This window comes from Prionailurus viverrinus, chromosome A2 (assembly GCF_022837055.1).
Source record: "Prionailurus viverrinus isolate Anna chromosome A2, UM_Priviv_1.0, whole genome shotgun sequence".
Lineage (NCBI taxonomy): Eukaryota > Metazoa > Chordata > Mammalia > Carnivora > Felidae > Prionailurus > Prionailurus viverrinus.
This window is the reverse complement of record NC_062562.1, coordinates 74,805,169-74,830,134: the sequence shown is the minus strand read 5'-3', so window position 1 is coordinate 74,830,134 and position 24,966 is coordinate 74,805,169. Positions and strand designations below refer to the sequence as shown.

At 45.3% G+C, this 24,966-nt stretch overlaps 1 protein-coding gene across 1 annotated transcript in view; it reads left to right on the top strand.

Moving 5' to 3' along the window:
* Positions 1-24,966, top strand: part of POU6F2 (POU class 6 homeobox 2) — a 491,184-nt gene that overhangs the window by 442,481 nt on the left and 23,737 nt on the right. The window contains exon 7 of the mRNA XM_047850244.1: positions 21,836-22,042. Within this exon, the coding sequence (XP_047706200.1) occupies positions 21,836-22,042 (207 nt within the window). The remainder of the gene's footprint in view (positions 1-21,835; positions 22,043-24,966) is intronic.

Here is a 24,966-nt window from a genome sequence, read left to right as displayed (position 1 = left end):
ACGTGATGCGCACTTATGTTGGGGCATTCCTCTGAATTCGAATAATCAAAAGCTAAAGAACATCTCTCGAAGACGGTAGAGCAGCTAAGACCATGGGCTTGGGAGGAAACAGGTCTGATTGGAACACATTTCTAGCTATGTGGTCTTGGGGGTCTTGGGTAAGTTATGGAACTTTACCGAGCCTCTGTTTTCCTCATCAGTGAAATGGGAGTGATAAGATGTGTCACATACATTGTTGTGGGGTTAAACATGACAGTAGCAGGAAATGTGTTCGGCACAGTGCCTGATATGTCTTAAGTATTTAATAAATTACATGAATGTATCAATAAATCAATGCTATAGCTTTTTAGAATGAAGAGCTGGCAATGGAGCCTGAACTATGGGTTGCTAAAGGAATTCAACACCTAATTTAAATAGAAAGATGAGAATCTTTTAGAGAGAATCACTACGTGTTGAATGGAAATGAAGCTATAATAAATGCAAATCTCAGCCAAAGAATTGAGATATAATGAATTTATTCAGTAAGTGTCCATTGAACCTCTCTGTGGGTTTTATTAGATCTGTGCAGGAGAACAAATAAAACCATAGCTGCCCACGTTTGTAAAACTAATTTCAAACCCTGTGCCAAGGAGATAAAGTGTGCAACTTTGACAATGTGACCAGAGCAAATGAGGTACATTAGACACATCCAGCTAAAGCCATTTGATCAGGAATTTAGGGAGTTTTGCACATACTCTTTCATTCTATTTTTTATAATGAACCACATTAAATGTATAAAAAAGTGAAAAAATAACTTTTTACCAAAAAAAATGTCAAAAGGATCGTTGCTCAACCACATTAACGTAAGATTAACATAAATGTTAAGATATTAACATTTTCCCGCATAAGCTTCAGCCCTCTTGCTTATTTTTAAAAGAAATAAAGGGATAAAGCTGAGACCTTGGCACTCTCTCCCTCCCCCCCTTCCCAAGGTGATACTGTGATAGCATTGGTAATTCCTTTAATGCAAGTTTTGCATCTTTACTAAAAAATTGTATCTTTTTTAAAAGGTACAAAATCATATGTACAGAATACCATTTTTAATACAAACAGTACAGTATATTGCTTAGACATTTTGCATAACTAAGAATCAAACATGGTTTGTTGAAAATACAGGGTAGGTGTCTGCATATTCTTCCCCAAATATAAACAGAACAATCTATTTAGGTAATGGTTTTGGCCATGTTTTTAAACCCAAACTCAAAACAGTCTGATAAAGGATTTTATTTTCTCCTTTGCAAATATCATTATACAAAGTCTTAAAAAGTGTAAAAATTCAATCACACGCACTGGAATACACTTCAAATAAGCTTCTTCTTTTTTTTTTTTTTTTTTGTCGCCTTTTTTAACACTTTTTAAATCGGCTCTTTCTAGAGACTCGGAAAGAAATGTTCATGGGGTTAGTAATATTATAAGAATTTTACCCTGGCTTCATCTCAGTAATAAAGATGAAACAGTAGCAACAATAAACAACCTCGATCTTTCTACTAACATATCAAATTTCCCCTTTGAGCCCAATTGAGAGCTTTATTTCCTCATTTCGGAAGAGGCCATTGCATTAAAGCAGCGTCTCCCTAAGTGTGCGCCTTGGAAATGAACGAGCCCTTGGAGACAGCGCACAAACCAGGGTTCCCCGGGCTGGACGCCGGGTGGCGCCGCGCCCCTGGCGCCGCCGCTGATGTGTTCGGATGGGGCCGGGCAATTCTGTTGTGACGCGCCGCGGACCCCCTTTAACTTTCCTGATCCTGCTTTCCCCAGACTTCCTGTCCGCAACATTTAGTAGAGTTGACGTCGGCAAAGCGCACTTCGGGAAATGCTGCGGGAAGTCACTTCCTATCCGCGCTTTGGATCGTGTGATAATAATTTAAATCGGAAAGGAGCCCCCTTCCTGGGATTTGCGCGCTGAGGTCCGGAGGGCGCACACACACCTGGGAGCGCGTTTGCGGGGAGCAGGTGGACCGCGCGGCTCTGCCCCCGGGGCTGTGCTGGCAGCGCTAGGCCATTCCCCAGGCCCCCGCTGGGACGCTCTCCCCCGAGCGACAGGTCAGGGCTGGAGTGGAGGGTGCCGGCTGGTGGGGGGGTGACCCGAGGCCTGGCCCTCGGGTCCTGGGTCCTCGCCCTTCTGAGGAGTGGGGCTCCCTGGACGGTAAACGGCGCTAATGAGCCCTGATGGCCCAGGGCTCCGCAGTGATTTCGCGGGAGGTGAATTTGATGGGAAGCCTCGCTTCTGGCGCGGCTCGGCTGCTGACACGTAGGACGTAACCGGGTCTCAGAGCCCGTCTACGCCAGCAGCAGAAGCGTGCTCTGTCCCTCATGATGACAGCCAAATGTTCAGCCCAGACCTTCGCTGCCCTACCAGAGGTCGCTCCTCCCCCCGCCCCGCGCTCTCCTTCTTGCCCCCATTTTTAAAATGAAAGGGTTAATCCCGTTAATGCCATCAACCCAAAGAGCTGGCCAACTTGAAGAACTAAAAATAAAGCACCCTCTGAACTCTTTCTCCCTACTCACCACGCCTCAGGGCAACCTGTCCTGTGCAATTAAAGGGGTGGCCAAAAATACACAACTAAAAAAAATAAAATCTCAGTTTAGGAGATTTTCCCTGCAGAATGAGTCAGGAGAGAACCAAACTCTCTCTTATCTAAAGCAGAATTTTGGATTGTGGTGCTGTTGCTTCCTCCCCCCCCCCCCCCCCCCCCCCGCCTCTAACCCCTACATTAAAAAAAAAAAAATCTTCATCTATGAGTATTTCGTTTTCCTGGGAATACGGAAATGTGTCCTTGTGTAGGCTCCTCAGTAGAGACTGGGCACATCCTTTGTGGCTAAATAGGAAAGAGGCCAGTTAACTAACGCAGCAACCTAATTAACAGCTGTGATTCTAAACAGGTAACAGTTACCAACCACATGCCATGCACAGAGGGCACCCTCGGAGCCCGTCTGACTTCTCACATCTTGGTTTCACTAGCATGGTGAAACAAAATACTACCACCTAATGCTCATGTAGCTTGTTTCAGTGTGCGAAGTTCTAGACCCATGTGAGTTCTTAGAAGAGCCCCAGGTTTAGGTGAACATTCCTTCAGGCTAAGTGGTTTCTAGAAAAAGAATCATGGAATCGATGACGTCTCCCAGGCACTGAGCCTTCACCATGGGGCTGGTATCATCTGTGATCCTGCCAGAGCGCTTGACCGTAGTTTGATTACCCTAGCTGTGCACAGGAGCACACTTTTGGGGTGACGCCGCTAGGAACTGGGCAGAACTGACATCCGAGCCCGGAGTCCACACCCATCCTCCCACACCACCCTCGCTTGCGTTTAAAGACCTAGGTTCATTTCCTGGATGTTCTCTTGGATAGGTCACAAATCCCCGAAACATCATCACTCCATCTCCAAATGAGAACTGTAATTCTTGCCCTATCAACCTCAAAGATCTCTCTTGAAGGTATATAAACACATACACTTGAAAACTATTAAAAGCTATACACCTTGCCAAAATATGTTATTTTAATCAATATTCTCACCGTTACTATTTTTGCTGATCAAAGGAACTGGAGAACTAGGTTCAGGGAAGTCTCTGATAGAGCAATGAGACAATCTTGATAAAAAAAAAAAAAAAAAAAAAAAAAGACCTCAGGTCTCCACTTTATCTTGCTAGGGAAAAATCAACCTCAAGGCATCAAGGTCTGGGGGACTAGAGGCCACCTGCCTTCCAGCGTGGCATTCTAGCCATGAGGGAAGAGTGGGTTCTCACCAAAGTGAGCTTTTCTGAGCCAAACAGGAAAATCTGTCTCAGTGACTCTTCAGTTGGGGTTTTTTGTAGTATCACACAGCAAAATGATTTTGGAATTGAGGAAGTTCCCAAAGTGACAAGGCCCTATACATTTCTATATCCTTCCCTTTGGAAGCTATCCTTCTAAAGAAGTAAGCCCTTCCAAAGAAAAAGAGAACTATCTAATACTGTATTATGAGTCTAAGAAACCACTGATGTTATGTTATACCATCAATTTAAGAACAGCTTTTTCTGAATGGAAGAAAATACTACCAATTTTTTTTATGTTTATTTTTTGAGAGAGAGAGAGGGAGGGAGGGAGAGAGAGTGTGCGTGCATGAGATGGGAGGGACAGAGAGAGAGGGAGACACAGGATCCAATGCAGGCTCCCTACTGTCAGTGCTGAGCCCGCCAGATGCAGGGCCCAAACCCCAACCATGAGATCTTGACCTGAGCCGAATTCAGGAGTCAGACGCTTAACTGACTGAGCCACCCAGGCACCCCCAAAATACTACCACCTTAAACAGATATATCAGTTGTTAGGGCAACCTAATTTCACAAATATTAAAAATAGGAAAAAGATGTGGGAGTCCTATAATTGAGGAAATATGTTATTTATTTGATAAATAACCTTAACCAAATCCAGTGTCAAAAAGACTGTACTGTGGGCTGTACAGTAACAAGTCAAGGGTGGAAGTGAAAGCTATTTATGTCTCAGTTTTCCCAACTAGAGAATGAAAATTAGACTTGATTTGGGGCTGAGGATAAGGAAAGAGGCAGTACTGAATTTTGACCCAGCTTCCCTAGAGCAACACTAACTTTTTTAGCGAACAATTTTTATGGTTAAGCAGAACATTATTAGAGAGGGACAACCTTCCATTCACATGTGAGATGCATTCAACCTCTAAATAAATGTCCACTGGACCGTTTAATACACCATATGCCCAAAGATGCACCCCAACTTTCTTGTTGACATTATGCATTCTTCTTTTTTTTTTTAATTTTTTTACTCTTTATTTTTGAGAGAGAGAGAGAGAGAGACAGAGCATGAGCAGGGGAGGAACAGAGAGAGAGGGAGACACAGAATCCAAAGCAGGCTCCAGACTCCGAGCTGTCATGTCAGCACAGACCCCAACGTGGGGCTCAAACTCATGAGCCGTGAGATCATGACCTGAGCCAGAGTCGGATGCCTAACCAACTGAAGCACCCAGATGCCTCATCATGATGCATTCGTCTTAGATACGTGGGCAACATTCCTCCATCATACACCAATAAGGGAGAAATGAGAAATAGATCAGAAATAGGTAAGAACGGAAAAGTCACAACTCAGAACAGCAAGAGGAGCCAGGTTCAAGTTCAAACATACAGAAGTAGGCCTTGGCACAATCCAATTGAACTTAATGCATTAGCCATAGAACGTTGCTCCGAACCGCTGTTCGTCTCCTCCACTAACCTTGTCCATTTTATAAAAATAACAATAGAAGTAGATCCTAAGAAGACGTCATAAGTTGGAGGACACAGAATGACAGTAAAGTCAGGATGGGATACAACTTAGAAGTGAATGGCATCAATCACGCCCCACGCCAAGGGCACACACACAAAAACACATTACACATTCCCTTGCTCTGCCACTTGTCAATAGATATTCACAACCGCCCAGTCTCTCAGAGTTACAGAGGTGGACAGTGCGAAGGTCCGCATGCTCACGTGAAAGGCACCCGCGGTCAACGGCACAGGCGTTGAAGTTAGACACCAACCCCAAGCAAGGCAGCTAGCCTTCCTCGGCTGTGGTTCTCACTTCCACGCACTGACGACGTATCTTTCCCTCAGGGTTATTAGAGGGATTAGTGCTAACGGTAACAAAATTCATAAATTCCTGCCGTCGATTGCACGCTTTCTGCATACCAAAGAGTGCTTAGCATTCGATATATTATTTCATATCACCATTGCACAGCCATGGAATATGGTTTATCCCTATTGTACAGATTAAGAAACTTCTAAGAGCACCCAGCTGGAAATGGCAGGATCCAAACTCAGTTGTGTCTGATACCAGAGATCGCTCTCAGTCACTGTGCTCTAATAATAGTTTAAAACTTTTTGCTTCCATCACTGATGTATCCCAAGTGGCTAGAATAACACCTGGCCTACATTAAGCATAGACACAGTAATAAAATCTGTGGAGGAAATGAATAGAGCATTTCATATACGCTAATAGGCTATTCAATAAGCACCTCACATACATTCATCATTTCATTTCATTCTTACACTGATTGTGCACCATTATCTCTAATTTACAGCTGAGGGAACAGGGTTTCAGAAAAGTTAACCAGCTTCCCGGGCCACCCAGTTAGCAAAGGGGAGAGTCTGGACTTGAAGCCACACGAGGCTGCTTCGAAGCGGGGCTTCCCTCTGAAACTGCTCTCAGCCTCACGGGAATAAGTGCCTAATACCGTGCCTGCCATATAGCAGCCTTTCCGGAAAGATCTCGTGCTCCTTACCTCTCTATATTTTACTCCACTTAGGGTGGCTGATCTAAGGTAGAGTCTGTTTATTGTATTGAAGTTTTATATGGAAATGCTTTTTAAGCATCCAGCGTTACTGTACCTGATGAAAATGGCATTGTCTACTTACTTAACTTTCTTCAGTTTTCCAAACCACTAATGTCTCAGCGTTGTTGGAAGGAGTAAAAGTAATAAAGGATGTTAAATGCTTGGCACAGCCCTGGCGCTTAGTGAGAAGCAAGCGAGGCCCGCCTCTCCCGTCTCACTCCCTTGACCACGTGTGTCTTAGAAGCCATGGTCACTCCGGCATGTAGAGGGCTAGGCTGACGATTTTGAGTCTGATGCCCACACCATTCGTAACAGGTGAAGCCAGCTCCCTTGGCTGGGCGATGACTAGTTTGCCTCTCTAACGTGACTATGTGGCTGCTGGACACGTAGCATCCACTTTTCCTTTTAAGAAAACGTTGCACTTCATTTCATCAAAAGGCAGGGCCACCAGAGTATTACCCGCTGGGTTCATTTAACTATGTTCGTTTCCTTGATGCTCTAGAATAAAAAGCATTTCCATCTACCTTCAATAAATCTGCAGGTGATGTTAGCAAGCCCTCCCAGGCAACCAAAAGGAAGAGATGGAGTGATATGTGCAGCCAGAAAAAACAAAAATCTGTTTCAAATTCACACGGAGTTTGAGGGTTTGATTGCAAGTGGATTTTAATGTAGGATTTTTCAGTATCATTGAATTATAAAAGAACTATTTAATTTTTTAATATAAAGAGTAACATCCTTAAGACGAAGGGAACTTAAATCAATTACATTTAAAAGGTGATATTCATGGAGCGCCTGGGTGAATCAGTCCGTTAAGCTTCTGACTCTTGATCTCAGATCAGGTCATGATCTCTTGGTTTGTGAGTTTGAGCCCCACATTGGGCTCTGCGCTGAGAGGGCAGAGCCTACTTGGGTTCTCTCTATCCCTCTGTTTCTGCCCTGCTTGCGCTCTAAATCTCCCTCTCAGAATAAAAATATAAACATTATAAAAATAAATAAAAAATAAAAGGGGATATGCAAATTACTTAGGTGAACACAAAAGAAAGTGACATGCATTCTGAGAGCTCATTTTGATTTTTTGAGATCACAAAATCATATACATTTAAAAATATTATTTATTTATTTATTTATTTATTTATTTATGTTTTTATTTGAGAGAGAGAGAGAGACAAAGCGAGCGGGGAAGGGCAGAGATAGAGACACAGAATCTGAAGCAGGTTCCAGGCTCCGAGCTGTTAGCACAGAGCCCAACACAGGGCTCGAACTCACAAACTGTGAGATCGTTACCTCAGCCGAAGTTGGATGCTCAATCAACTGAGCCACCCAGACGCCCCTACATTTAAAAATATTTTTAAAAGTTGAGTTCCTGCTCCTCTCAGCTCACACAGCAATAAGACAGTAGAAATGGGGATAGTGTTGATGGTTTTAAGTATCTAGATTTGTTCCTGCTATCTAGAACCTAGATGAATCAGAAAGTACTAAGGACTTATCCTTCTCAGAAGGCAGATCTGATACCAAGACCATTGCTAAAAATGCCCTAAATTTTTTAGAGAAGTTAAGTAGATTATCTTATAGCTAGGGATTAATAGTTTTGTGACTAAATGCCTCAATTGTTCTTCAATGTAGGCGTCACTATACCAACTTCTATATTATTTAACAATATATATGTATGGTTTGCATATGATTTCATCTGGCATACAGAATATGTGAAATGTATTTCTGATAAGGCTATCCTTCAAAGTAGCTTTTGAAATTAAAAATTCCAAAATTCATACTGCTGGTATAAATTCTAACATTTTTAAGAATTTTTTTAGAGAGAGAGAATGCACGAGCAGGGGAGAAGGGCAGAGGGAAAGAGAAAGAATCCCAAGCAGGCTCCCCACTCAGTGCCAGGGCCTGACGTGGGGCTCATTCCCACGACCCTGGGATCATGACCTGAGCCAAAATCAAGAGTTGGAGGCTTAAACCGACTGAGCCACCCAGGGACCCCTAAATTATAAACTATTGAGCTTAGAACAGGTCACTTGAAAAATCAGTAGAGTGGTGGTTTATTCACAATGATAAATTACATTTTTCCAGGACCAAATGTGAGGTGCTAGAGTCCACACACACACACACACGGACATCTAAAATAGGAAGCCCAGAACTATGAGATACCACCATAGGATGAGTTCAGTGGCCCTTTCTAATTACATCCATTCAAACCTGCCTGCTGGTTAGGGGTAAGAAGGCAGACTGGTCACCTCTGAAAATGAGGATGCCATTTTATGAGAAAAATTCATCAGCATCATTCTAATGAGTTACGGTCTTTGTTGTGAGAAATGAGAAATGCCATGGTCTCACCCTAAAGAACACTAAAAAAGCATTACAAAGAGGAAATTGAAAAAGTAATATATGTTATGGTGATGAGAACAACTTTTTTTCTGATTGAACAGATAGATAAATATTGCAAGCAAAGATCAAAATACATTTAATTTTGCCACAACAATGGATATTTTCTTCACAAAAAGCTTATGAATCATCCTGCACTCATGGACCTCGGATGGGGATAAACAGATGCATCTTTAATGACTCTTGGAGTGGTTTCATTCCCCACCCTTCTTTTTTTTTTAGATGCTTGTTTTGTTGTTTATATTAATTTAAATTTAGTTTTGCGGGCTGAATGCCCCACAGCACTAGGTGATTCTAAATATGGGCAGCACTTTCTTGAGCAATTGCCAAACCTTTCCTTCACCAGTTCCAACTGCTCCAAAGAACCTAGAATATTGGAGACCACTGGTCCCCGATTGAAGGTTTTTTTTTTTTTTGTTATCATTGCTATTGCTTTCTTTTTTTTTCCCCCTCCCATCTGGGAAGAAATATAAACTATACAGTTCATAGGTCTGGGGCTTCATTTAGGGATGTTTACTAAAGCTTCTAAGGACCAAGGCTGAGTCACACTAAAAGGTGTTCTCCCAAGCAATAAATAACATTAATCTGATTTAGTCCCTTAATCTGGCATCGGCAGGCAGAAGCAGAAATACTTCCCCACGCGCTAGGTGTTTTTTGCTGGTATTAAAACTTACAGTCTTAGGCAAAGCCATATAAAATCTTGCAAAAGTTGGCCTTTCTGCAAAATGATGGCTTCACGACAGTTATGATCCTCTTTTGAAGGGATAGATAATGTTTTAGGAATTCCTTAGTGTTGGCAGCTGCAAAGAAATAAATAGTAGTCAGAGTTTAATTTGTAGTCATTAGGGGACAAGGGGAAGCGATCGTGAAAGAACAGATGTTTCCAGTTCATCCTTAAGAATTCGTCTCTGCTATCTGTCACGTGGAACATCCTGCAGGACAAATATACTGACTCTTAAAACAGGATTGTAAAACCTCTTCAGAGACCTGGAAATTGGAGCATTACATCCCATTCACCAACATTTCCATTTCCTACCATTGACAATAAAGTGAGAGGCCACAAACCGAAACCAAGGCCACAATGGCTTGACGGCAGTTGCTTTTGTAGGAGATGTCACGCGTGCCCTTGTTACAAATTCGCCATGGATTGAACCATGCGTTTTTTAAAATTCCAATGAGGATTCTATAGATAGGAAAGTGGTACCACATTCTTAGACGAAGAGGGAGGGAGCTTTGTGAGAGCGCGGTGGAACTGAGCCCTGGTTTACCACAAAATGAATTCATCCGGATCCTGGTAGTGGAATCAAGATGGCAGGTATCTTACGATTGTGCTGTAGCCATTGAGGAGGAACATCGTGCTATGCAAACAGAAGGTCATTCCCCACCATGTGCCTGTCATTCTTCCTCTCCAGTGGGAAACCAGCAGTTTCAGTGTATGTTCTTGGGGACCAGAGGTCCCGATGGATCTACTTCGACCTATTCCCCTGACTTCTTCAGGCATTAAAACCAGCAAATCGCTTTACAATCAAAGTGATTTTATTTTGGGGCGCCTGGGTGGCTCAGTCGGTTAAGCGTCCGACTTCGGCTCAGGTCATGATCTCTCAGTCCATGAGTTCGAGCCCCGCGTCGGTTTCTGTGCTGACTGCTCAGAGCCTGGAGCCTGTTTCAGATTCTGTGTATCCCTCTCTCTCTGACCCTCCCCCGTTCATGCTCTGTCTCTCTCTGTCTCAAAAATAAATAAACGTTAAAAAAATTTTTTTAATAAAAAAAAGTGATTTTATTTTATTTTTTTCCAATATATGAAATTCAAAGTGATTTTAAAAAAAAATTTAGGGTCATCAGATATTTTTCAGACTCCCCAAAGCTAGAATAGTGCCTGGCACAGAGCGGGCGCTCATTAGTGGGATGTAGAAATCAAATTTTAATAATATTGGCCTTCTTCTAAGATTAAACAAAAACACCTGCTACTTTTCAGGAGGAAATAAAAACCACTTGCAATGAAGGGTGAATTAAGCTGTCCAGTGAGCATGCAAATAGTCAGTCCTCAAAAGCAGGGACTGCGGGAGATCACCTCAAGCCACTGATAACTGCAGCTGTTTTCCCAGAAGGAGAAAAGAGCTTGCAGGACTCATCAATGGCAGGGGCTTTAGCATTATATAATTGGTGCCACCTTGACCGTCCCGCCCACTGGGAACCTGGGCTTTCTTCCTCATTGGCAGGTTGCTGGTGCCAGAGGCAGCAGGATTTACAGAATGTTCTTGTTAATCCAAAAAGAAAGGATTTTCAAAAATTCAGATGGCCGGGTGATATCCCGGTCTTCTACCTGACAACAGGTGGTATGACCCAGTGCTGGGCACACAATGGGCCCCCGAAACGATTTGCAGAGTGAGCGAGTGAGTGAGCGAGTGGATATGTAAGGGATCAGTTTGTGCATGAAGCAAATCCATGAATAAAACAACACCCTTAATTTTGAAGCCATTCAGAGTAAAGCAGAAATGTTCAATTGCCTGGCTTTTCCGGACAAAGTTGAAGAGCTTTTATCCCTTTGCTAGAATCATCTACAGTTACCCCCCATCCTCCACTATTTTTGACAGTGAATGTGGCCAATATGTCTGTATTATCTCTTCATACAAATATACTTTCAATATGTAAAATATTAATATTTGTATGAACACCCAAACTCATTTACTCAAAGCCTTTGAGTATATACTAACCATAAGTGATCAATTTCCAAGGAATGGTCATGAACTAAAGTGGCAAGTTCTCTGTCCATTTCCAAAAGAATCTCTCCAAATTTCACTTCCCGTGCCTAAGGAAAATGGCATCTAGTGCTGAAGAGTCTTTTTATTTGGGCTTTTCTGGGAGAACCTTTTCTGTATCACTGGGTATTTCTTTCCAGTCATAGATAAAGCCAGTCCACTTTTGATTCCACATCATGCCCAATCAAACCTTGAGCTGATATCTTGCAAAACTGACTCTCTCCTCTTTTGTCTTCCTCATGCCTCCTTCTAGTTAAGTAAACGCAGAGTGGTAGAGGAAAAACAGCACCATGGAGAAATAAAGAACTCCCAAAGAATCCAGAGCTTACCTATATCTATCATTTAGTAGAGTAGAATAAATCTATCACTCAGATACAATTTGAAAACTTGGGTTGAAGGTGGACACCTATACTATGTTCGAGACAAGGATTCACTTCCTGGACACTGAGCCCTGCCCACTAGTCACTGCAGGAATAATCCATACTGGCAATTCCAATGACTCCACTTAGTTCTTATCTCAACATATGATCATCTTGTGCACGTTTAATTTAGTCTTTTGATTATACTCTGGATCAAAATTTGTATTCTGTCAATGTTTCCTAATGCTTGAGTGGAAACCCAAATAAAAGAGAAATAGAAAATGTCACATTTCGAGGTGCCTAGGTGACTCAGTTGGTTAAGCATCCAACTTTGGCTCAGGTCATGATCTCACGGTTTGTGGGTTTGAGCCCCGCGTCGGGCTCTGTGCTGACAGCTCAGAGCCCGGAGCCTGCTTCCGATTCTGTGTCTCCCCTTCGCTGTCCCTCCCCTGCTCACACTCTGTGTGTGTCTCTCTCTGTCTCAAAAATAAATAAACTTACAAAAAATTGTAATGCCACATTTACAGTAAAATATGCAAGAACAGGTATTACAATGCATCTTAAAATAAAAAATTCACAATAACAACAACAAAAAACCCCACCACACCTGCATTCAGAGTATGGAGTGTGCCAGATTCAGTTGTAGTGTTACTATAATAGGAACTGTCAACAGTTCAGAACGTGGCTGTGGCTGCTAACTTCGTTTTGCCAAAGGACTCAAGAAGGATTCAGGTCCAATAAGAATGATCATTGTATCAACTGAGTTGACTCTTACCTGGGAGACCTGTCAGCTCTCTGAGATGTGGAGTTTCTTCCACAATGTTTGCTGCTACTGGGCCGCATAACCAGGGTTCTGGCCGTGCTCTATAAGCAAATCACTCCTATAAGACACCTTTGGAATTGACACGATTTTTCCTGTCTTAGATCATTAGGATCGAGTGGGATCCTTTTTCCCCCTGCCTTATCATTTGGAATTGGAAAACAAAGGCCTAGCCATTAGATTTCTTCTGTCTTCACAATTAAAGACAGTGTTTGAGAGTGGGCTTGGGAGTTTGGGGTAGGCTTGTGCTAATTAAAGAGAAGAGAACAAATGGAGACCCATAATGCACATCTTTATCGTACCTTATAAATACCACTGATCGCTGATGAGAATAATCTTGCTAAGATATTGCCAAAAGACTACGTCAAAACTCCTCCTGACTCTTCTGACCTTCCCTTGTGTTCGGTAGATTACTGTTTTCTCCTTTGGTGGGCACTGGATTTCCCTGTGGTTGTTTTCAGGTTTTCAAAAGCTTCAGTAGAATTTCAGCAGCAAAGGCCTGGCAATAGTTTCCATTTTCAAGTGGGTGGAAACTTCCACAATTAATGTTACACCTAGAGGCAACTACCTCCCCGAACTAAACTGAATTCATAGTTTATGGGAAAGTGTATATTCTGCTCACAATTTTAAATCCTCCCATGAGTAGCTTGATAAATCCTCTCTTCTCTCCCAAATCTCTTTCTTGCCTTCATTTCTCCTTTCCCTTCCACGCATTCTTAGTTAACAAAGTCCTGTGTCCCCTAATTATTCACCCTTAATGGTTAAGGTAAAGGCAGTTCGTATCTTTACCTGTTTTTAAAATTATAGATAGGAATGGCTTAGAAAATACTCGCTAGTAGTCATGATTAAGTCGTGCTTATTTTTTTTAAGTTTATTTCCAGAGAGATAAGGAGAGAGAGTGTGTGCATATGCACAAGTGGGGGAGGGGCAGAGAAAGTGGGAAAGAGAGAGAGAGAGAGAGAGAGAGAGAGAGAATCCCAAGCAGGCTCTGCACTGTCATCGCAGAGCCTGACGTGGGGCTTGAACTCACAAACCATAAGATCATGACCTGAGCCAAAGTCAATGCTCGACCAACTGAGCCACCCGGCCGCCCCAGGTCATGTTCAATTTATACAAAACCACTTAACTATGGGCCCTAAATACTAAAACTGGAAGAAAACCAAAGAGACGGTACATTCTTCTCACACGTGCCCCTCACACATTCAGGGCTGAGACAGCCTGAAAGGGTGGGAGAGCAGGATCTCTTCGTCGCATGATTGACGGTATCCACCCCCTTCCCACAAAGTTGGGGAAAGAGGACAGAACGCCATAAGCATTAGAGCCTCTCACTGTCTCTGTCAACCTTCCCAGTGGCCACAGGCCATCCCATCCCCTTGGATTTACACGCAGGCTCTTGCCCCACTACTTCTCTTAGGCACTCAGGGAAACGCAGTCTTCTAAGGTGACTGTAATCTGATCCCTCTGTCTTTCCCTGTTGGAATGATTCTCCTCTCTTCAGCTGGCTCTGTTCCTGACAGGCTGAGGTGGCAAGCAGACAGATGGACATAAAAATGGCCTTTTTTTTAGTGAACTGTCGTGAGAAGGCCTCTGCTCTCTGGGCCAACAGATGGCTCAAGCCAGCAGTCTCGTGAGGTCTTCTGAGGCCCAGCTGGAACCTTCCAAGGGCACATGGCTATGGGCAATGTGTTTTCCTCCAGCTGCACACTCCCCGGTCAGGGATTAGTTTTCTCCAGTCCACTCTTCGAGGCTATCTCTGTGATGCTGTTCCCCAGGGGGTCCTGCGGGACAGGATTTTAAATGGCTCAGACCGGTGATAACGGGTCCAGGGAAACACTCACACGTCTTTGCCTGCTCTCGGTGGGAGTATAGCAAGTGCCAATGCAGCACAGCCCTCTCTCTCTGTAGCTCTCTCTATGTTTCTCTCTGTCTCTGTCTCTCTCTCTCATCCCTCTCCTTTCTCTTCCTTCCTCTTCCTCACTCTTCTGTCTTTTTCTCTCTTCCCTCCTCTGCTCAAAAGCACAATCTCTCACCTTTAGAATCCTCAGGTGTATGTTCCCCAAACGTGAGGGGACAATATTTACTCAGCCACCTTCGTTAACCTGGAGGTGAGAAGAAACTCCCCATGCCCCATGCCCGGGAGTGAGGAAGACACGCAGGATTTCCAAACTTTTCTGTGTCCTCTGAGACCTGGAATTGTCTGGCTGGTTTTCAGCATACGAGTCTGGTCCCTCCTTGAGAATGCAACATCTACTGAACGTTGGTGCTTCTATGGAAACTTCCAACTTAGCATTCTATTAAACTACTGTCTTCTGTTCCTCATGATAAACTGCTTTCATGGTGATATCAATACGCAGAAAAATACAAAGGAGCTTACACAAATTAGTGCAAATGCCAGGAGTTACCACACAGGCACGTAAGCAAAATCAAGTTGTGAATGAACATTTATCGAACACCTATTTGGTCAGTCAAGTAGTATACGGTGATTTGTGTACATTACCCTATTTAGTCCTCATAATACCCTCACAAAGTGGACATTATTATTCTCATTTAACAGATGACTATCCTGAGGTTCTAGGAGGTGAAGTAATTCACCAACAATATCCCGCTGGTTAGTGGCAAAGCCTGGGCTTGAACTGGCCAGTGGGGAATTTTATTCCTCTATATGCATATCCTAAATTCTATTAAGGAGAATTACCTTCAATGGCTATTAAGATTTTAGAGGAGAGGATTCTTTTTATTGCTGTCATTGCTATCTTTGCAGCATCAGGTTTCATGCAAATTATCCTTCTCTTAATGTGACTGAATGATCCTGACACCTCGAATTCTTCACTCTTGTCTGTGAGTGTGTTTCCAAAGTTGAAAAACAATAGTAGAGCATCCAGGAGGGATCCTAATCCTAACTGACAGTGGGAAACAGTGGGTAGGTAGGTCTTCCCTGGAGGGGAGCACCTCTCAATACCCATAACACAAGTGTCCAGATGTACACCTTAAATTCTTTTTCAGAGTTGTTCATTAAAGAACTACGTGTCAGCCATTTTTTTTTTCACATCAGTCTAAGATAATTTGTCTCACATCCTGGACTTCAACGATGCCACCTTGAGACACATTGCCATTCCCTATGCCCATACCCAAGCCAGACATTGTTAATCACTGGTGATGCTGTTTTTTTCCTGAACCTTAGAACCTTCAGAGTTCGAGGAAGCCATGGCCAACTGATTGGCATTGCCTGCAAGATTAAATCCAATTGTCTTTGGTTGAAGTGTTTTCCTCTACTGAAGCTCATCGGCTTCCCTTCATGCCTTTCTCATTCTCTGGTTCAGTTTCTCTGCTAAAGCTCCTCTCAACATCCACACCTCTCTTTTTCCCCATCTTGGACAGAACCAAATGCCAGGAGGCATGAGTTTGCATCTTGGAAAAATCCATTTTGTTTGGGGAATCATTGTATTCTCCTACTTTTCTTGGAATCAGCATCCTAGCCAGAGCTTCCAGAATAACTCTAAGTGGGTTTAACCTTACAACAGGAGCACAGTGAGACTAAACTCAATGTGTTGTATAAAGACAAAACCATCCCTTAAAGAAAGAGACAGAATGGCTGTTGCCGGGCCAGAAAGAAGGGGAAGATGATGGGCTGTTTCCGTCCTGGTGATCGCTCACACCAGCTCCCTCGCTCTCCAGGGCTCTTTGTTCAATGCTGGTGTTAACAAAAGCCTCTTGACCGAAAAGTGCTGAGGTTACACAAATATTTGGCAAAGAATTGTCTCTGCTGATGGATTGGAGATGCTGAGAAAGTCACCGATTTACAACGTTGACGGATTTCCTCTTCTTAAAGATATGAGCAACAAAATTACTTGTCAATTTGACATCTGCAAACACATTCTCCGTCGCAGAGTTTAACGGCGTGTCATAGACAATTACGACATGTGGCCCATCAGACAACTTGTCTGGGTGCCCGGGGCTTCTGTGATTCCACCCTCAGCTGCTGCTGATGACACCACATGTGGGCAGCGAATAAATTCAGGGCATGTTACCCTCCATCAGTTCAAATCCATCCCTACTGAGTACCTCAGCCAACCTGAAGTCCATAAGGCCACGGTAATGTAACGCGGTGACCCTGAATTGCTGAGGTTTGCTACAGTCCCAAGATCATCTTTATGATGGCTAAAGTCAGAATTGTGGCTGAATTAACAACAGTCACTGTTGTGTGTAAGCCACCCCAATTTTTATGGAAACAGGGATACATGTGCTGTTTTACACCAGTGGCCATCTTAACGATATTTTTTAGGTGGTCTTGTGACACAGGCTTTATTCTCAGTTTTGGTTTATGCTCCCAACTCCTCTAAGGAGAAAGCCAAGGGGACATGAGCAGCAACCACCAAATAAGTCCCCTGTCAGAGAGGGCAGAACTCCTTTAGGTTGAAAGTTATCATTCCTGGTAAGGGCCTCAGCCTGGTTAGAGCATTCATCAGAGATGAGTCATTACTGTGAGAGCAGGGGCAAAGACATCGGGGATCATCGCAAACGATGCCTGAGCTATTTGCTGTGGGATTGATGGGGCAATAACTTCACTCACAAATTTCTAATGTTGCAACCTAGGCATAAAGTAGGCCACGCTTTTTGAATTGAGGTGGAAGTCCACGAATCCAGACACCCCCACGTCAAGGATTCATGGGGGCATTTTGTGTCGCACTTGGACACCTACGATAGCAGCGTAGCAACTGATCTGTGGTCCGTAGTCTCTCGCCACTTCAGTCCATTCTCTCCACACCTTTGTGTTCCTCCCCACCCCTCGAAAACCATCACTGAAGCCCCTGACCCAGGAATTGGACCCTTCCCTGGCAACCTGTCCCTGCTCCACTGTTTCAACCCTCTTGCTTGAAAACTAGTCAATGCCTCATCCCCCATGTTTCTCACCTCCAGCTGGTCTCTTGTATGGAGTAGGTTCGCCACTTTGCCAAATCCCACCCAACCCTCAAGACTTTGCCCCACCCCCATTTCTTCCATCATGTCTTCCTGACCACTGTCATCGTTCTTCCTCTGATATCACTCATTCATTCCTAATAGTTCTTTGAGCACCCACCAGAAGGATATATGGATTCTTTTTTTTAATATTTTTTTATGTTTATTTTTATTTTTGAGAGAGAGAGAGACAGACAGAGACAGAGAGTGAGTAGGGGAGGGGCAGAGAGACAGAGGGAGACATAGAATCTGAAGCAGGTTCCAGGCTCTGAGCTGTCAGCGCAGAGCCCGATTCGTGGCTCGAACTCACGAACCGTGAGATCAATGACCTGAGCCAAAGTCAGACGCTTAACGGACTGAGCCACCCAGGTGCCCCAAGAGATTCTTTTTTCTCTTTATTGATTTATTTTGAGAGAGAGAGAGAGAGAGAGCTCAGGGAGGGACAAAGAGGGAAACAGAGAATCCCAAGCAGGCTCCACGCTGTCAGCGCAGAGCCCAACCCACGGCTTGAACTCATGAACAGTGAGATTATGACCTGAGCCAAAATCAAGAGTCAGATGCTTCACCAACTGAGCCACCCAGGTGCCCCTTGGATACAGAGATTCTTATTGGATAGTCCCTGCCACTTTGTGGCACATATCATTTCTCTGTCGAATTGTTAGAATCTTGGCATGTGATGTACCCGTCTTCTTGCTTCCTCCTCTGCCCCCAACTGCTGGAAGTTCTCTTGTGCAGCTGATGCCTTGCTCAGGAGTCACAGCCTGCTGGCCTCGTTGGCTCAGTGACACATCCTTCCATCAGGAAATCCTTAGCACTGGGAGCCAGAAGCTCAAACTCGAAAGGCTGGTCTTAGGGCCTCACATGTCTCAGAAGCATCCTCTCTCTCTTTGCCCTCGAGTCAGAGCTCCCCTAACACCAAACATCAGTTTTAATTTCCGGATTCACTTGGCATATGTGCAGATATGGATATTTCCCTTGACTAGCAAAAGGCCTTTAATTTAAAGTACAATTTCCACAAGTAAAATTGCCAGTTTTGGGCAAGGGCCAAAAGCCTCACACCATGGCTGCTTAGGCGTCTCTGGCTTCCTTATGGAGATCTCTCTGGAGTCAGGATCCCAGGTGGCATCTGGGTGAGATCTGTGGAAACGCCGAGAAGAATCAGAGCCAACCCAAGCAGAATAGGCACGTCTGGGAATTTTTAGACGACACAGTGTGTGATCCTCTCTACCCACCATGAGTGGGAGATAGTTAAAATCAGCATGTGGTAGTGCACTGGGGAATACTAGAAAACTCGCCACGACGGGACACCTGGGTGGCTCAGTTGGTTAAGCGTCTCTTGATTTTGGCCCAGGTCATGATCTCATGGTTAGTGGGCTGGAGCTCCTCAGAGTGCTCTGTGCTGACAGTGTGGTGCCTGCTTGGGATTCTCTCTCTCCCCTTCCCCTGCTCATGTGCTCTCTCTCTCTCTCTCTCTCTTTCAAAATAAATAAACTTAGGGAAAGACTCCCACAATGCACTGCCAAGTTTTTGACATGCTGAGATGGTCGCTCCAGCGCCCCTGCAAGGGGAACAAAAACTAGAAACTCATGGCTTCACAGAACGCTGCCCACCCCCGCCCCCCACCTGGCAGCCAAACCCTCCTTATTAAAGGTCCTGGCAGTCATGCAGTTCCAGATCCCTCTGGCTCGGCCACTAGTGTGCCCTACCCTCAGCAAGTGATGCTGGGGCTCACGAGAGAGAGGAGCCGGTGGGGAGGAGACGCCAGTGACACCATGTTTTAGTAATGTCGAACACGGTACTGGGAGCGAGGCTGCACTCAGGGGAAAGGCTGGGGGAGTCGTTTGCATTCGCCTTTCTTCTTTCCACCAGGAAAGCAGGCAAAGCGGCTCATTACCGCGGAGGCGAGCACAGACTGGTGTCAATCTTCTCGGGGCACAATGCCTCCCAGCCTCTGTGTGCTCTGCAGCTGTCAGGTGCCGCGCCTCGCTCCCAAGCCTTCTCCCGGCTTAGACGCACACTGGCTCCTCAACACGGTGACATCCTGCCTAAAATAGAACCCACAGCCCTGCCCCCTGAATGCATCCGGCTTCCACAGGCCTTCCAGCGAGGCCGAACCCGTGGGGTGGGGCTTCTCAGGCCTAAGACACGGGGAAGCCAGAGGGCACAGGTGAGCGCAGGTGCGGGACAGGGGGCCTGCTCCCCAGGCCTCCCCACACTGCCCGTAGGGTCAGAGGAACAGCCTGTGAATCCTGAGCTGCTCAGAGCAAGACCACTCATCAAGAAGGCACTTATGTGCTCTAAAGGACTGATGCGGACCTGACCTTGCAGCGCTGATAGGGCGCGTTCAGGACCATGATGCGGGAGGGACGTTGTAGGTGCGCTCAGCGAGACTCTGGAGCTGCAGGCTCCCCAGGGACCTGCGCACCACTCTCGCTCTGGAAGTACCTTCTGGATCTTCACTGGCAGTAAGACAACTGCCACCGATACTTAGGATTCACACAGCGGCTCCGGTGGTGCTGCTCCACGGGGGCTTTGGTGGTGGGAACAACGGCCAGTGGGGAGGGGCAGTTTCTCCATCATCATCTCGGTCACTGAACGGTGCAGGCTTGCGGCTCTTCCAGGGTCCTCGCTGCATCCGGGATCCCAAAGGTAGCTGAGTCTAGACACCATTCATTCCGAAGACATTTACTGAGAACCTATGTCCGAAGCCCTCTTGGAGTACAGTGTGGGCAGGAAACAGAATCATTTATAAACTCAGACCACAGGCAGCCTATTGCCTGGAGGAAAATTGCAAACGGAACACAGTTCCCTCCCTGACAAGCGGGTCCCCTCCCGTGTCCTCCATGTGGTGGGCGCCAGGTGACATAATGGAAAACCAAGCATCCGGGGGTCAGCCGGACCTGGACTCCAGCTCTGTCACTTACAAACTCTTCCATCAGGTGACAGGTAGCCTCCGTGGTCTTATCCACTTAAAGGGGGCGGGACTGATGCCCACTTCATAGCTGTTGTAAGAACACGAAATGAATGAAACCATATACATGAGAGCACTTCCTGGGACAGTATTATTAATATGTCCTGGTGGCCCCCAGGCCACATTACCACAGTTCACATCTGGGAGGGGACCCTGGAAGGTGACTCAAAAGATCCTGTGCTGTGCAGGAGGAAGCATCCAACCACCGGTCCCGTGACTCCCCCAGGAGAGTCCATAAGCTGGGGAAACATAGATCATATTTTCGTTTTGCAAGGATTAAATTTGTCCCTAGCAACACACAACTGTGATCTACGTTTCCAGGCCTCACAGACGCGCTGCACATTTGCTGCCCTGCCCGCTGCTCCCTTTGTCCTTAGCACAGTGACTGGGTCCAGCTGGGCCCCTCCTGCTGGACACTCCACACCATCCCTTCACTGAAGCCAGAAGCTACCAGATGCAACAAGAAACCTCTGCCACCGGCCACCGGAGCCTTGAACCTCTAACCCTGAGGACCCAGTGTCAAACCCATTGTTTCAAATGCACGTTTTCAAAATTTCTGTCCTCAGTTGTCATGTCAACTCTATTTTAAGAGTTTCAAACATTTGTTTATGATTCCAGTTCTCTCAAGCCCTCAGAAAGCTGAGGCTCTTGGACTGAGCTGGTAAGCGGCACAGCTGGCAATGGAATCCTGTCTCCCTGACCCCAGAACCTGGGCTCTTGACCACCATGAGCACCAGGATGCTGACGCCCCAGTTCCGGTTGGGATGTCAGGGACTTTGAGCGAGGAGCAGGGTGTTGGTAGAATAGAGGAGAGTGAGGCAGAGGAAAGGGTATGTGTTTGAGGTGCTCCTGTGGGTTAGGGAATGTGGCTCCCCAGTCAGACGAGGGCCTTGGTTGCCATGAGATGTCCATCTTCTATCTGGTTCTAAGACAAAGTAGACATCTTGCTGTCCCTGGCAGAAATCCCAGGTTTATGCCCTCACTGCAGCTTGATTTTACTTTTAATAAGATGCTTCCCCCTTCCTTCCCATGCACTTGACTCGTGTGCTCATCCCTCCCGCAGACGCTCATGCCCTGCGCTGGCTTCCCTACCCACATCTCCAGATGTGTTCACAGTCTCTGAATTCGCTCTCGGGAGCCGCCTGCAGAAAGCAGGGCGTGAATCGTCTTCGGTTGCATGCGCAGACTCAGGACAGAGCCCAGCGCCTCACCTTTGGGCCTGTCTCTTGCAGATTATTGGGACCATACCTCTGATGCCGAATCCGGGGCCATCAAGCCAAGCAGCGAGTGGCACTCAAGGCCTGCAAGTGCAGCCCATCACCCCCCAGCTCCTGACCAACGCCCAGGGCCAGATCATTGCCACGGTCATCGGGAACCAGATCCTGCCAGTGATCAACACCCAGGGCATCACGCTCTCACCCATCAAGCCCGGCCAGCAGGTAACCGCTCCACATCTCCTTCCCACTCATCCTCTGTTTGGTCTCAGTCAATGGAAGAGTCATTTTTAAATCACAAAATATGGAATCCCTGATCCTACCATCTCAATGATTTTAAAAGGCAAGGTGCTCTTTTTTCATCCTTAGAGAATATGGGTAAGGACTAAGTAGCTCTCTAATCTGAAAATACAAATCTGTTAAATTATAAACAGAGACAGTGGCCTAAAATTCAATAGGGATGTGTTCTTGCTTTGACATTTGTGATACGTAATTTTCAGACAGTTTTTAAAAGGGGTCAAGAAGGAGCCAAGACCATTTATGTCCTAACTGTAAATGAAAAAAAAAAAAATCACTCCATCGTGCACTAAAGCAGAGAACGTCCTGTAACAGGACAGGTGTGTACAATACACAGAAGTGGGAGTGACACACAGCTTTGTCCAAAGAGTTTTGAGTTCTCACAGAGAAAATGGTTTGGGGACTGACTATCGATGGACAAAGACGGAGTAGGAGTTAACCAGGCAAATAATGGGATCACAACATTCCAGGCCATGAGAACAGCAGGCCCAAAGGCAGGGAATGATGAAGGAGGATAGAGGTTGGGAGACGGAAGAAAGGCTCATGTGATTGGAGCGCAGGGGCAGGCTGAGGGCCGTCATGGAAAGGGCTCCATGATCAAGCTGAAAAGGATGGTCTTTGTCTCTGTGTGATCTTGAACACATCTCGTACCGTCGTTGTGCCCCCCGTTTCTTCATCTGTAAAATGGGCATAACTGGTCCCTATCTCACAGAGCATTTTGTGAGGACTAAATGAATCAACATAGTGGTTAGTGCCTGGCCCACCATGAGCACTTACATAGTCACGAGGATAGTGATGATCATTTACCCTGCAGCCCTGGGAATCTGTCCAAGGTGTTTAAAGAGAGGAATGATATGCTCAGCGTTATTTTTCAAGAAGACAACTCTGGTAGCAGATGGAGGTTGAGCCGTAGTGATGAAATGTCTATTGCAAACAAGCCACTTAGGAGGCGACAGCAAAACACAAAGAAGAATTTATGAAAGCACGTACTGGTAGCTGAAATAAGGGTCTGGATTGTAGTAGCGCCCGGGACAGCATCTGAGAGTCACGAGTGCATACATTGTAGCTGAAAACAAATCCAACGTCCAGAGAAACCATGACAAGAGAAGGAAGATCAGGAGAGCATGAGGGGCAAGAGAAGAAAGAAAGACAAAGCAAAGGAGTCACTTTGGGAGACATCAGCTTTTAAGGTAGGGAAGAGGAAGGGAGAGGTAGAAAAGGTGGCTGAAAAAGCAGGAGAGGAATCCGAGCATAACAATCTAGCATCCAAGAGTGTTTAAAAAGTAGGCAGTGGTCGCAGTGGTCGCAGTGTCGAATGCTACAGGGATGAAATCAGGCAAAACAACCGAGATACCTTAATCCCTCTGTATCTTTGTTGTACCATTTAAAAGTCTGAATCCACTCTATTTGAAACATTTTGAAACAAGCAGCTGGGGGAGTGAAGAAGCACAAGTTGGGCAAGGCTAAGATCCAGATGTGCAGTTGGAGGATGCGCTAACAAAAGAAAGGTGATGGGAGGGGAAGACGAATACTCCCAGTGGGTGCAAGACTTAGTAGATGGCCTTAGGAGTTGTTGGAAAACCGTACAATGCAAAGCATCTAGCAAGGAAATAAAATTCAAAGGAAAAAGGAAGAAGAAAGCACTGATAAATTCTTCATCATTCATCTCCAACAAAGTAAAAGTCTCTCTCCAGAGACCTCGGCCATTTGGCTTCTGATCCAACCACAGGTACATCCCATTCTTGGTGGCACTCAAAGGCTATGCTTGGAAAATCCATTTGCTTGTTCAATAACGATTTTTAAAAATCTGTTGATATGTATATTTATGGACCACCTACTATTTGTCAGGCACCGTACCTGGAAGCTGGGCTGGTCGACATGACAGATAACATGAGCCTTTCCTTCATGGAGTTCATGATCTAGCGAGGAAGATGGACATTCATCAAAGACTCGCACAAATATGTACCTAAGATCCACAGTAAGTGCCATGAGAGAGTAGCAAGGGGATCTATGAGCGTGTCTGGCAAGGAGACCTCGTTCACTGAGGGGCAAACGCCAGGAAAAACCAAGCCAGGTGTGAACTCACTTCCCAGAGACAGAGACTCTGGTCTCATGCCCTTTGGTTCTGCCTCCAAATCTAAATCACTGCCGGGCAGAAGTGGGGGCAAGTTTCCCAACCCCCCCTTCTTCCTCAGCTTAATCACAGGCACTGGTACAGTCCCTGCCAAATATATCACTGAGAACTTCCTTCCCTTCTCCCCACTCCCGAGATCTCTCAGCTAGTTTATTTATTTTACGTAACATCTACAAGGTGCCGTTGGATCCTCTACCTTCTACGTAGGTCCCCAGATAAGCCAAGAGCCTCTACATTTTATTGGCTTTTTAAGACCTATTTCTATCTGTTCAAAACTATGCTAAAATTATCTCTAGGGGGAGAAAGGAGATTGGCCTCTTTTCATACAATCTGCTAACAACTATTCCTGTCAGCAAAGCCAAGTTGTAAATTGCCACGAAGGTGATGAATTAATTATAAATCATTAACATTTAATACAAAGTAGCTCTCATCCTCACCTTGGATGTCAGAAGAGAGTGTTTCGGTGATAGACTCTACCAGTTACATACAATTGCGGCCCTAGATTTGAGGCAATGCAGTTTTAATCCAGGAGAAGGACATAGCCAAGAAATGGCAAATGATGGCGCCATTCCTCCACTCCTTGCCCAAAGTAAATGTTGTTGATCCCTTGCCACGGTCCCTCTCATGAGCACAGATGCACCTCAGGAACATTCTCACACCATACCTGTTGGTCCCTAGAACAAAGTTCATTTTCGCTACGGGATCATCTTGTCCTCTA